Below are 14188 nucleotides of genomic sequence, written 5' to 3'. Positions count from 1 at the left end.
CGAATATACAATTTCTTTTTGAAAATATGTATAGGCTATTTAGATGCGTTATAAAAGTAATCGATCGCAAATGTAAGAGTTGAAATACAGATTATTAATTTAAAAACCACATGTTACATATTTCAGAGACGCATCATGCTAGAAGATCTATAAACCTGAATGCAACCATGAAGCCGTTGAAAATACATTCAATAATCACAAACAAAATAAAAATAATTTTTAATCTCTCTCTCTCTCTCTTCATATATATATATATATATATATATATATATATATATATATATATATATATATATCATAATTTAGTAATTTAAAACTTGTGATTTGAAAAAGTTAAATTTCAAATATAGAAATTTTATTGCATGCAATGGAATTTTACCAGTTTCCTTGGATTTATTACAATACGCGTTGGATCTTTTTACCGGCCGAATACCAAGTGCTTCCATTACAGGATTTAGCATACCTTTTTGATTTGAAGTTCAATATCCTCCTTCTTTTTTTTTTGCTGCATCAGTATCCAATTTCCCTTATTCTATGTAGCTAAAATGATTTAAAAATTTTTAAAAAATATTTGATTTAAATTTCTATGTTTATTATCTTTAGCAAATCAGGTGCAAACCTTTTACAATATTTGCTAATATTTTCCTCCGAGGAGATGTATGAACATCGAAAACTCATGGGTTAAGGAAATATATTTTACTATACTGTATTCTTTGTCTTGCATACAATAAAATTTCTATATTTTAAATTTAACTTTTTCAAATCACAAATTTTAAATTCCTAAATTATTATTTATTTGCCCTATCTAGTATATTGAGCAATTTTATTTAACTGCGACAGTCTTATCTAAATATTACATCCAATAATATTTTGTAAGACCAATAATCACTGGATTTGCACACCAGTAGGTTTATTGTATTTCATTATTCTGAATAATTATATATATATATATATATATATATATATATATATATATATATATATATATATATATATATATATAATTATTCAGAATCTATTTTTTATTGTTTTGTCAGTTTTAAACCTATTTTGTATCGTTGTAGATGTAGAAAATAAACAAATAAATAAATTAAATAAACATGAATATACATAGACGATCACACATATATGTATGTATATATATATGTATATATATGTGCATATATGTGTGTACACATATGTATATTTATATATATATAAAAAGAAAATGTCTGCCTTAAACCACTAAACTAGTTTTTAAACAGATCCTTTGTTCGATAAAATTAATGTCCATTGGCTGATAGGAAGGGCGCGGTGGATACTAGAAAGCTGATTGGCTAACTAAAATCCTCAACAGAAGAGGACCATATAAAAACGATAAACAACCACAGAATTCGCGCATAAGCCTGACGAATCCTAGAGTGGATGAAACGCCGAATATTCAGTGTAGCTTAATCGCCATATATATTTTATAAATTACTAACTAGCTCTACCCACGTATTGAGCACTTTTGAAGTAAATACTTAAAGTTTACTCATAAATTTATACTTTCGTATATTAATTTTATGTGAGTAAATGAAGTAGTTATATATATATATATATATATATATATATATATATATATATATATATATATATATATACTGGCTAAATACAGACAAATCATAATGATTTAAAAAATAAAAAATGAAAATAAAGGTGGGTTCTAATTATTTACCGTCTTTTTAGCTCTGATTTATTTTGATACACTCTCTTCGATAATTCCTAAAGCTAATAACTATTAACATGAAAGTGTTAATCCAGAGAATTTTCAACTCCCCCCACCAAAAGTAATATCCATAGGTGAATGTAGTAAGCCAATGCGAATTTAGACATTCCTATATGACATGGTCAAGAAAATCATTTTTGGAGAGACTTCACCAGCTAGCTGATGAAAGGACCCAATCACTTAGATAGCAGCTTCAACTCACGCATATCTAAACATGCACCAGGAAAAACAAGGTAAACGAACACACATATACAATGTCACGCTGCCAAATACTTACATACGCATATTACTTTAAATCTCTGAAGCTATTTACTTGTGACTATTATTTATTCTTTGCGCACACTAAAACAATTTTTATTTTATGAAAATAACTTTTATATTATTATATCTCATATGAAAATGTTTTGTTTTAAAACTCTGTTGGTAGGTGGGTACGCCAGTTTACCTTCTGTGTAGCATGTGTTCACTGCAGGCTCAAAATGGTTTCAGTGTGTCACATTCCAGTCGTCAACATGGGCTTGGAGACTCGAGATCGGCATATGGCGTCGCTTGCGTCTTTGAAGGGACTCATCAGAATTACTATTCATCAAGGAAGCTGTTTTCACTGGAGATCTAGCAGCAGGCTTGAAAGGATTTCCGCATGGCGCATTCCAGTCTTCTAGGATTAATGTTGAAGAATCTAGGTGCGTCGCAGGTGTCACCCAGAAGAACTTTGAATTTCTGTTCAAGTCACTGTTTTGTAGGCTTGTTGAATTTCACACAGAATTGTTAGTTTTGGAATTTGAAATGATATTTCTTGGTTGGAAAATAGTTTCGGTTCATACCTTTCTGTGAAAATTTCTTGTAACGAGGAAAGTGAATCTAAATGAAACGGAGAAAGAAAAAGGGTAGCAATTAAAACCACTTGCTTTCTAGCATTCGTTCGAATCGTATTTTGATGTAAAAATCTGACGCCGCCCACCCTCACCCCAAAAAAAGAAAAAAGAAAGAAATGGAGTAGCTTATTACGCTCAGTCATCTCGCACATCGATTTCTAAACTACTTAAATTATACGCAAATAGGTCTTCTACTTTTATCCCATTTTCTTTTCTTTTCTCATCATTTTCAGGTTGGAGCCAGAAAATTCAGCACTGTATTTTACAATATGCGTTCGAAGGTCATTGGAGAAATAAAAGTCGTAGTTGATTTATATATGTTGGTTGGAAAGAGGTATCAACTTAGTGACAGGATCATTAAAAAACTCACAGTAAAGGTAGGTTGTAGTTTTTTTTATTTATTTGTTTTAATACGGTACTTCTCAATTAAACAATGGAAAGCAAGAAAAGAAGATAAATCGTAAATAAAAAAATTTATTGTTTACTAGAAACTATCAGGGATACACGGCGTTACCTGGACCAAAAGTAACGTATTTCTATTAAAAGTTCTATCTACCTCTATTGTTCTCTCCCTTGCTCACTCTGTTTGTTCTCTAACCAGCCAAATTCTCTCTGGACAGACTACTCTCCTTTATATGATAGATTCCCCGAGATTCTTTCCAAATTAGTTTTTTTTTATCGGAATTCACGAGATGAGTATTATTTATTAATTTTTATTTATTGCAGACGATTATCCTAATTTTTAAAATATTGTTTCACGACGTTTCGGCCAACTATTCCTCTGGTCTTCGTCAGGTGGTAACCGCAACGGATAGAAACTCCGAATCTCCTGACTGCATCCACTGCAATTACTGCCTTCCATAGTTGTTGTCGTCTCACCAGGTTTTAGCCAAGTAAGCCTCTGGCCGGATTTGGGTATCATTGAAACCGCTATCTCCAGACAATTCTCACCTGGAACCATAGAAATTCAACGTCTATATAAAAAAAAGATGAGGATAACAGTCTGCAATAATTCTTTTACTCATCTCCAACCTAAATAAACGACGGACGTAAGGAGCTATTAATAGGGAACATGTCTAAAGAAAGATTAAGATGTTTGTTTATGCTAAACTTGAACTTCTGCATATCAGTATAGTTAGGGAAGCAGGTAGCAGGAAGGGAATCCCAAAGTCTAGCTGTTCGAGGAAAGAAACTATTAGAGTAGAAAGTTTTTAAAAAAAGAAGTCATCACTTATCAAGGTCCGAAGCATAAAAGCTACTGAGTGTACAGTAGTCAATAGAACATAATTATAGTAATCGTTAGTAATGGAAATTTGGTAAATTGGATTACTAAAGGGGACGACTCACCAAGAATTTGTTTATGTTGGACTTGAAGACGACTATATTGTAGTCAGCTGGAAAGTATGGAAACGGAAGAGAGTTCCACAGGCGTGCAGTTCTAAGAAAGAAGCTTTGGTCATGGAATCTACGTTTAGATTTAGGCATGGATAAAGAGTGGGGGAAATTATTGATAGTGGTTTCAGCTAGACGAGTGCTTTTGGTGAAAGTTTGGCGAGGGGGATCATAGATTGGAGCTCAAATGATCACTTGCCATGAAAATAATGATAAAGCAGAGCTAGTCTCGCAACGTCTTTTCTGTGAGAAAGAGGTTGAAGGAAAAAGAAAAGGGCATCACCTTACAAAGTCTATTTTGAACTCTGTCAAGGCAGGATAAAATGCGTCTAGCAACTCCTGCCCAGATGTGGCAACAGTACCCCATCCTTGGACGTGCTTGACTCTTATACAGGTAGAGAATAGCATCAGCAGTGAGATATCTACTGAAGCGATAGAATGACTCATCATTTTTCCAGTGACCTTAGCAACGGATTTGATGTACGTGTTCCATTTCAGATCAGGAGTAAAGGTCAGACCCAGAAGTGTGTCAAAACATAGAGTCTCTTTAAGACACGAACCATTCATTTCAATTGATGCCAGACGAGTATCAAAGCCTTGATGACGGAAAGATAGAAGCTTGGTTTTAGATGCATTAAAATTAACCAGCTACCTCTTTTCCCATTGTATCACATGTTCAAGATCAGAGGAAAGGGAATCAGAGAGAACTTAATCATTTACAGCCTTTGAAATGTTGCCATAGATTATTGATGTACATCAGAAAAAGAGTTGGGCCCAGGATGAACACCTGAGATTCAAGATAAATGCCGTGAGCTTCTGATTTCTGCCCATCAACAACTACTCTTATGACCTTATCAGAGAGAAACGATTTAATAATTGAAAACACATTTCCAGCTATATCGTAGCTGGAGATTTTGTGGAGTATATCTTTATGCCATGCCCTATCAAAGACCTTTGATATGTCAAGAGCAATTGCCCTAGAAAGGAAGCCTCCATCGAGAGATTCGCTAATCCTATGAGATACAAACTATTATCACATCTGCTGTAGATCTAGTAGAACGGAAACCATATTGCATTTCATGAAGGAGGTTACTTTTGCTAATGAGGTTTCCAGGATGTTCTGAAGCAATGTTTTCTCAACAATTACGATTATTAACAACGAAAATACCAGCAAGATATGAGCTCGTCACCATAGAAACTAAACACAAACGACATGGATACCCCTTCCAATTAGCTAATTCATTATTTCCTGTAGCTTAAATGAATGCACACAATCTGACCTAATAAAGATAACAAAAGATACTGTCATTGAATTCATAGCTACTGATTAAAATGCCATCGCCTCTCTTAAGATTAAAAAATGCCTTACAAATTGCTTTTTTACTGTTTCTTCTGTTTCTGATTTTTCCTTTGTTTTTTTTCATATTCGATTTTCGTTTTCATTAAAGCCTATGCCTCAACTAAGACCAAATGCTGTTTTTATCCCTTCCTGAAGTCATTTTAGACTAAAACAGTAGTTTTATTGTCAGGGCTAATAGTAATTTGGTTTACCTGAATTGAATGAAATAATATCTTGCTTTCTTTATTGAACACTTTCTACCACCTCGTAAAATTAACTGGTTTTATTTTTGGATATTTTAAACCGCAAATAAATACACACACACACACACACACACACACACACACACACACACACACACACACACACATATATGTATATATATATATTTATATATCGACATGTATATGCATATATATATATATATTTATATATATTATATATATATTTATATATATATATATATATTTTGTTTTTTAATCCCCGAAACAGTGTTTCATGGTAAACAACTGATGATCCCTTGAAAAATAAAATATTGGTATTACAATAAATTCGAGAGCGAGTTGATGCAGTGATTGCAGGTGATTAAATGACTTACTGACTAGATGGTTTTCTAACGAATGATAAAAAATAATTTTTGTATAGTTTAAAAGGTTAAAAACTTCAAAGACTATATATATACTTTTTTATAGCTCTACCTACGTATTGAGCACTGTTGAAGTACTTAAAATTTATGCATAAATTTATACTTTCGTATATTAATTTATGTGATTAAATGAAGTAGTTATATTTATATATATATTTATATATTTTTTCATATATATATTTTATATATATTTATATATATATATTTATATATATTTATATATATCTATCTATATATATTTATATATTTATATATATATATTTATATATTTATACATATATTTTATATATGTATTTATACATTTTATATATATATTTATATATATATTTATATGTATATATTTATATATATATATTCATATATATATATTCATATATATTCATATATATATTTATATATATATATTTATATATATGTATTTATATATATTTATATATATATTTATAGATATATTTATATGGATATATTTATATATATATTTATATATATTTATATCTGTATATATATATATATAATAATTATATATATATATTTATACATATATTTATATATATATTTATATATATATATATATTTATATATATATATTTATATATATATATATTTATATATATATTTATATATTTATGTATATATTTATATATTTATATATATATTCATATATTAATATATACTTATATATACTTATATATTTATATATATAATTATATATATATTTATATATATAAATATATATATTTATATATATATTTATATATATATTCATATATATATATTTATTTTCATATTTATATACATATATATTGATATATATTTATATATATATATATATATATATATATATATATATATATATATATGCATATATAAGAATATATTTATGCGTATATAAGAATATATATATATATATTTATTTATTTATATAAAAATATATTTATAAATATATTTATAAGCGGGATAAGACAAAGATTAAAGATCAGGTGATATATCCTGATAGATATTACTTTGAGGTAATACGTCAGGGTGAACCTAGCCAAAATGTTTAAGCTCAATATTTAAAAATAGAGCAATATATAAGTTTACTGGTTAAAGTTAAATTCTGAAAATCAAAATATAAACACATATATTCGAGCACAAGGAATATTTAGAAGGGAGTTATATTAATTTCCTTAATCCATGGATTTTCAATAAGGGCTCATATCATTAGAAGAAATGAAATGCAGTTAGCAAAATGTTCAGCTGTGAATAAACACGTATTTTGCTTTTAAAAAGTTTTTTGGTGGTGAATAATAATTATAGGAAAATAATTATAGGAGAAGGAAGTTCATACAACCTGGGCACTCCATATCGGAAGGAGTACGATATCTTCCGGGGTATTATTGCCAGGTCGGCAGAAATGTGGTCCAGGGGAGAAGGCAGTAATCACATTTAACAAGAATACTGTTTTTCCGAAGGGCAAAAGAAGCGGCCATATTTGTTGGTGATTTAAATACTTTTTGGTAGATGAGATCCAAAGTCCTTGTGGGTGTGGAGACAGTGTATCAAATATTGAATAAACGTTCCATTCCATTGCATATATTCCCGCCGGTTATGGAATTTGTACGTTGAGTTATATATGCATATCTAATATCGTACGTTGAGTTATATATGCATATCTCATATCGTACGTTGAGTTATATATGCATATCTCATATCGTACGTTGAGTTATATATGCATATCTCATATCGTACGTTGAGTTATATATGCATATCTCATATCGTACGTTGAGTTATATATGCATATCTCATATCGTACTTTGAGTTATATATGCATATCTCATATCGTACGTTGAGTTATATATGCATATCTCATATCGTACTTTGAGTTATATATGCATATCTCATATCGTACTTTGAGTTATATATGCATATCTCATATCGTACGTTGAGTTATATATGCATATCTCATATCGTACTTTGAGTTATATATGCATATCTCATATCGTACTTTGAGTTATATATGCATATCTCATATCGTACGTTGAGTTATATATGCATATCTCATATCGTACGTTGAGTTATATATGCATATCTCATATCGTACTTTGAGTTATATATGCATATCTCATATCGTACTTTGAGTTATATATGCATATCTCATATCGTACGTTGAGTTATATATGCATATCTCATATCGTACGTTGAGTTATATATGCATATCTCATATCGTACGTTGAGTTATATATGCATATCTCATATCGTACGTTGAGTTATATATGCATATCTCATATCGTACTTTGAGTTATATATGCATATCTCATATCGTACTTTGAGTTATATATGCATATCTCATATCGTACGTTGAGTTATATATGCATATCTCATATCGTACTTTGAGTTATATATGCATATCTCATATCGTACTTTGAGTTATATATGCATATCTCATATCGTACGTTGAGTTATATATGCATATCTCATATCGTACTTTGAGTTATATATGCATATCTCATATCGTACTTTGAGTTATATATGCATATCTCATATCGTACGTTGAGTTATATATGCATATCTCATATCGTACGTTGAGTTATATATGCATATCTCATATCGTACGTTGAGTTATATATGCATATCTCATATCGTACGTTGAGTTATATATGCATATCTCATATCGTACTTTGAGTTATATATGCATATCTCATATCGTACGTTGAGTTATATATGCATATCTCATATCGTACTTTGAGTTATATATGCATATCTCATATCGTACTTTGAGTTATATATGCATATCTCATATCGTACGTTGAGTTATATATGCATATCTCATATCGTACTTTGAGTTATATATGCATATCTCATATCGTACTTTGAGTTATATATGCATATCTCATATCGTACGTTGAGTTATATATGCATATCTCATATCGTACGTTGAGTTATATATGCATATCTCATATCGTACTTTGAGTTATATATGCATATCTCATATCGTACTTTGAGTTATATATGCATATCTCATATCGTACGTTGAGTTATATATGCATATCTCATATCGTACGTTGAGTTATATATGCATATCTCATATCGTACGTTGAGTTATATATGCATATCTCATATCGTACGTTGAGTTATATATGCATATCTCATATCGTACTTTGAGTTATATATGCATATCTCATATCGTACTTTGAGTTATATATGCATATCTCATATCGTACGTTGAGTTATATATGCATATCTCATATCGTACTTTGAGTTATATATGCATATCTCATATCGTACTTTGAGTTATATATGCATATCTCATATCGTACGTTGAGTTATATATGCATATCTCATATCGTACTTTGAGTTATATATGCATATCTCATATCGTACTTTGAGTTATATATGCATATCTCATATCGTACGTTGAGTTATATATGCATATCTCATATCGTACGTTGAGTTATATATGCATATCTCATATCGTACGTTGAGTTATATATGCATATCTCATATCGTACTTTGAGTTATATATGCATATCTCATATCGTACGTTGAGTTATATATGCATATCTCATATCGTACTTTGAGTTATATATGCATATCTCATATCGTACTTTGAGTTATATATGCATATCTCATATCGTACGTTGAGTTATATATGCATATCTCATATCGTACTTTGAGTTATATATGCATATCTCATATCGTACGTTGAGTTATATATGCATATCTCATATCGTACGTTGAGTTATATATGCATATCTCATATCGTACTTTGAGTTATATATGCATATCTCATATCGTACTTTGAGTTATATATGCATATCTCATATCGTACGTTGAGTTATATATGCATATCTCATATCGTACTTTGAGTTATATATGCATATCTCATATCGTACTTTGAGTTATATATGCATATCTCATATCGTACGTTGAGTTATATATGCATATCTCATATCGTACTTTGAGTTATATATGCATATCTCATATCGTACTTTGAGTTATATATGCATATCTCATATCGTACGTTGAGTTATATATGCATATCTCATATCGTACGTTGAGTTATATATGCATATCTCATATCGTACTTTGAGTTATATATGCATATCTCATATCGTACTTTGAGTTATATATGCATATCTCATATCGTACGTTGAGTTATATATGCATATCTCATATCGTACGTTGAGTTATATATGCATATCTCATATCGTACGTTGAGTTATATATGCATATCTCATATCGTACGTTGAGTTATATATGCATATCTCATATCGTACTTTGAGTTATATATGCATATCTCATATCGTACTTTGAGTTATATATGCATATCTCATATCGTACGTTGAGTTATATATGCATATCTCATATCGTACTTTGAGTTATATATGCATATCTCATATCGTACTTTGAGTTATATATGCATATCTCATATCGTACGTTGAGTTATATATGCATATCTCATATCGTACTTTGAGTTATATATGCATATCTCATATCGTACTTTGAGTTATATATGCATATCTCATATCGTACGTTGAGTTATATATGCATATCTCATATCGTACGTTGAGTTATATATGCATATCTCATATCGTACGTTGAGTTATATATGCATATCTCATATCGTACTTTGAGTTATATATGCATATCTCATATCGTACGTTGAGTTATATATGCATATCTCATATCGTACTTTGAGTTATATATGCATATCTCATATCGTACTTTGAGTTATATATGCATATCTCATATCGTACGTTGAGTTATATATGCATATCTCATATCGTACTTTGAGTTATATATGCATATCTCATATCGTACGTTGAGTTATATATGCATATCTCATATCGTACGTTGAGTTATATATGCATATCTCATATCGTACTTTGAGTTATATATGCATATCTCATATCGTACTTTGAGTTATATATGCATATCTCATATCGTACGTTGAGTTATATATGCATATCTCATATCGTACTTTGAGTTATATATGCATATCTCATATCGTACTTTGAGTTATATATGCATATCTCATATCGTACGTTGAGTTATATATGCATATCTCATATCGTACTTTGAGTTATATATGCATATCTCATATCGTACTTTGAGTTATATATGCATATCTCATATCGTACGTTGAGTTATATATGCATATCTCATATCGTACGTTGAGTTATATATGCATATCTCATATCGTACGTTGAGTTATATGTGCATATCTCATATCGTACGTTGAGTTATATATGCATATCTCATATGTGATAGTCCTGGAAAATTAGTAGGCCTTGATTGAAAAATGCTCGGAGGGAAGTTTATTTGATCCGATGTGTTAGACGATTAGCTTCTAATATCGGTTGAATTTCTGGTATTCTGCGGGTCAGTTTTCTTTTTGAGAAGAGGTGATGGAAGCCATTTAGAGGAGGAGGGGAGGGTAGAGAGGATGAGGAGGGAAGGGGGGAGGTTCGGTCTGGGCGAGCAGGCATGTACGTATTAGACTTTCTTCGGGGCAAGGAATTGTGTATTAGGTCTCGATCATTGTGCGGACCATATTAAAACGATAAACAACCACAGAATTCGCGCATAAGCCTGACAAATCTTAGAGTGGATGAAACGCCCAATATTCAGTGTAGCTTAATCGCCATATATATTTTATAAATTACTAACTAGCTCTACCTACGTATTGAGCACTTTTGAAGTAAATACTTAAAGTTTACGCATAAATCTATACTTTCGTATATTAATTTTATGTGAGTAAATGAAGTAGTTATATATATATATATATATATATATATATATATATATATATATATATATATATTAATTTTATTAATACAAACATTAATGGCTATATAGTTACTATATATATATATATTTATATATATATATATATATATATATATATATATATATATATATATATATATATATATATATATATAGTAACACTGAATGGACATGAAAAACATGTTAAGGACGATATGAAAAAATACATGCATGAACAGCATTAATAACATGAAAACCCGACAGAAAACGAAATGAAACAAAAAAGAAAACGTAATGAAAAAAAAAGAAAACGAAATGAAAAAAGAAAACAAAATATTAAATATTATAAAATATATTAAATAAAATAAGAATACATTATGTTTCGCAATTTTTTTGGATGATAAAATTTATGAATAATTTGACTAAAATTCATATGATTTGTATTATTAGCACTTAAGTGTTTCACAACGTTTTGGTCGATGTAACTTCCGACTTTCTTCAAGTATATCTTGTTAAACTCGGGAATTTTTCTGTGATTCGAAAAATAACAATCACAGTAAGATTAATAATTCAGATATAAATATATAGCAAGGATATTGGATAACGTATTTGGTAAGATTTATTTGTAAGTTACGCTCTTCTGAAGTTACACTCTTCTGTGCAGGCGACACTCAAGTGCGAATTACTTAGGATTCCTACCAAGTTATGACTGATGGAAATCGAAATACCGACAGAAGGATCCTTAAGTTCGGCAAAAAAATTCCTGAGTTCAACCAAAAGATTTCCAAGTTCGACAGAAAAATTCCTGGGTTAGACTAGAAGATTCTGTAACATGAATGAAGATATTTAAAACATCCACAAAATAAATGTTTTTTTTTTTTAATTAATAAATTCTGTCGTTTCTTTGCTGCGAAAATAGTTGCGTATGATGTGGGATGCAATATGTTAATGAAAATACTTTTTTCTTTTCTCAATAGCCGGAGGGAACAACATTATATTTCAATAATTGGTATCCCATTGATCTGACCTCGGGTAGCTATAAGGATCTTATCTCGATAGATATACCAAGCCAAAATGTTGTTCCAGGTTCTATAGCTATAACCGCTTCTGTAACAGGTACGTCCAAACATGTACTATTTAAAAACTGCTTTCAATTCAATAAATTTTGCAAAAAAATAAAACACGCAAGCTTCAATTGCCATGCAGTGGAAGTGGGGAAACATTTATCAAATATTCAGTTTCGCCTCAAATTATCACTCTTCAAGGTTCAGTTGTTCTTGTTGAGAAAGTGGCCTTCTTATTAGTCAATCGAAATCAGCGGTGAGATAATATTGATGAAGACCTCTTTCAGGTGCAGTATAATAAAGCACGTATGAGCGTGTGGAAAAATATCAGCAGGAGCTGTAATATAGCTGGCTTGCGAGGATATTAGCAGCAGTAGCCGAAACAATGCACATATGCAAATTAGGAAGTGTGCCTGGTGTGCCTGAGCTGGCGCGACAAAAGAAAGGAAAAAAAAGACACTGCGTGATCAACAACAGAAAAAGTGCGTTTGCAAAAGATGGATGTGTAAAATTAAAGACGAGAAATGGCTGTCTAGGTAAGATGGACATGTGGCTCCACAGTGGCAGCAAGAGACTTTTTAAACTGGTGTCGAGACAGGGAGAAGGAATAACTGTAATAAACGATTTGTGTTAAAAAAGAAAGAAAATCTGAGTCGGATTTATTTATTTTAGTTTGCTTGTTCCTTTTTTATGGTGTCAGACGGCGTAGGGGTCTGAGAGAGGTTTGGGTTGTAATGAACACGGTTCAAGCGTAACGGTTACGTTACAGCAGGAGTGAACAGATTAGAATATGTAGAAAATTGTAAGCCAACATGTGATCAGCAGGCATATGTTGATGCTCGAGACAGAAAAAATTTAAGCTTCTCGAGTCAGCTTTCGCAGGGCAGATCCCCTCGCTCTGCACCTGTAGCCAGTCGTTAAACTCTCTTTAGTTGCCGGATATCATATTAGATACGGAACAAGGGCATGGACATCATACTCTAACAGCAAAGATATTAGAAGAAATATTTCAGAAGTTAGTTTGGGGCAAGAGCGTCGAATGAAAAACAGGATATCCTTGCCTTTTTTGTAACTTAAATGCAATTTTTAGGTAGATTGAAGCAAGAGTTGACCAGAAGTCTTGGCTGGATAGTGATAGCTCTGCTGAAGAAAATGAACGAGGCAAAAGATCCTGGTCTTCTGAAATCATTAAAGCGAAAAAAATTGGTGTAGTTTTGTCGCATAGTTTTGAAGGCTATAAGTGACTATTAGACCCGCACACACATGCGCAAATGGTTCAGTTACATAATACTTATGTTGCAAAATACTGATGTATAAATATAAAAGAGAAATAAAATGCATAATGAAATATCGTTTGTTCAAATTGTTAGATTC

At 30.6% G+C, this 14188-nt stretch overlaps 1 protein-coding gene across 1 annotated transcript in view; it reads left to right on the top strand.

The window, feature by feature from the left end:
- The window catches only part of LOC145241389 (CD109 antigen-like), a 322627-nt gene that overhangs the window by 209118 nt on the left and 99321 nt on the right, over positions 1–14188 (top strand). The window contains exons 24-25 of the mRNA XM_080104314.1: positions 2856–2999; positions 12728–12866. Of these exons, the coding sequence (XP_079960440.1) occupies positions 2856–2999; positions 12728–12866 (283 nt within the window). The remainder of the gene's footprint in view (positions 1–2855; positions 3000–12727; positions 12867–14188) is intronic.

This window comes from Euprymna scolopes, chromosome 2, assembly GCF_053919585.1.
Source record: "Euprymna scolopes isolate OS-2025 chromosome 2, ASM5391958v1, whole genome shotgun sequence".
Taxonomy (NCBI): domain Eukaryota; kingdom Metazoa; phylum Mollusca; class Cephalopoda; order Sepiida; family Sepiolidae; genus Euprymna; species Euprymna scolopes.
Note: the sequence above shows the minus strand (reverse complement) of the source record. Positions and strands in the feature narration are given on the sequence as shown.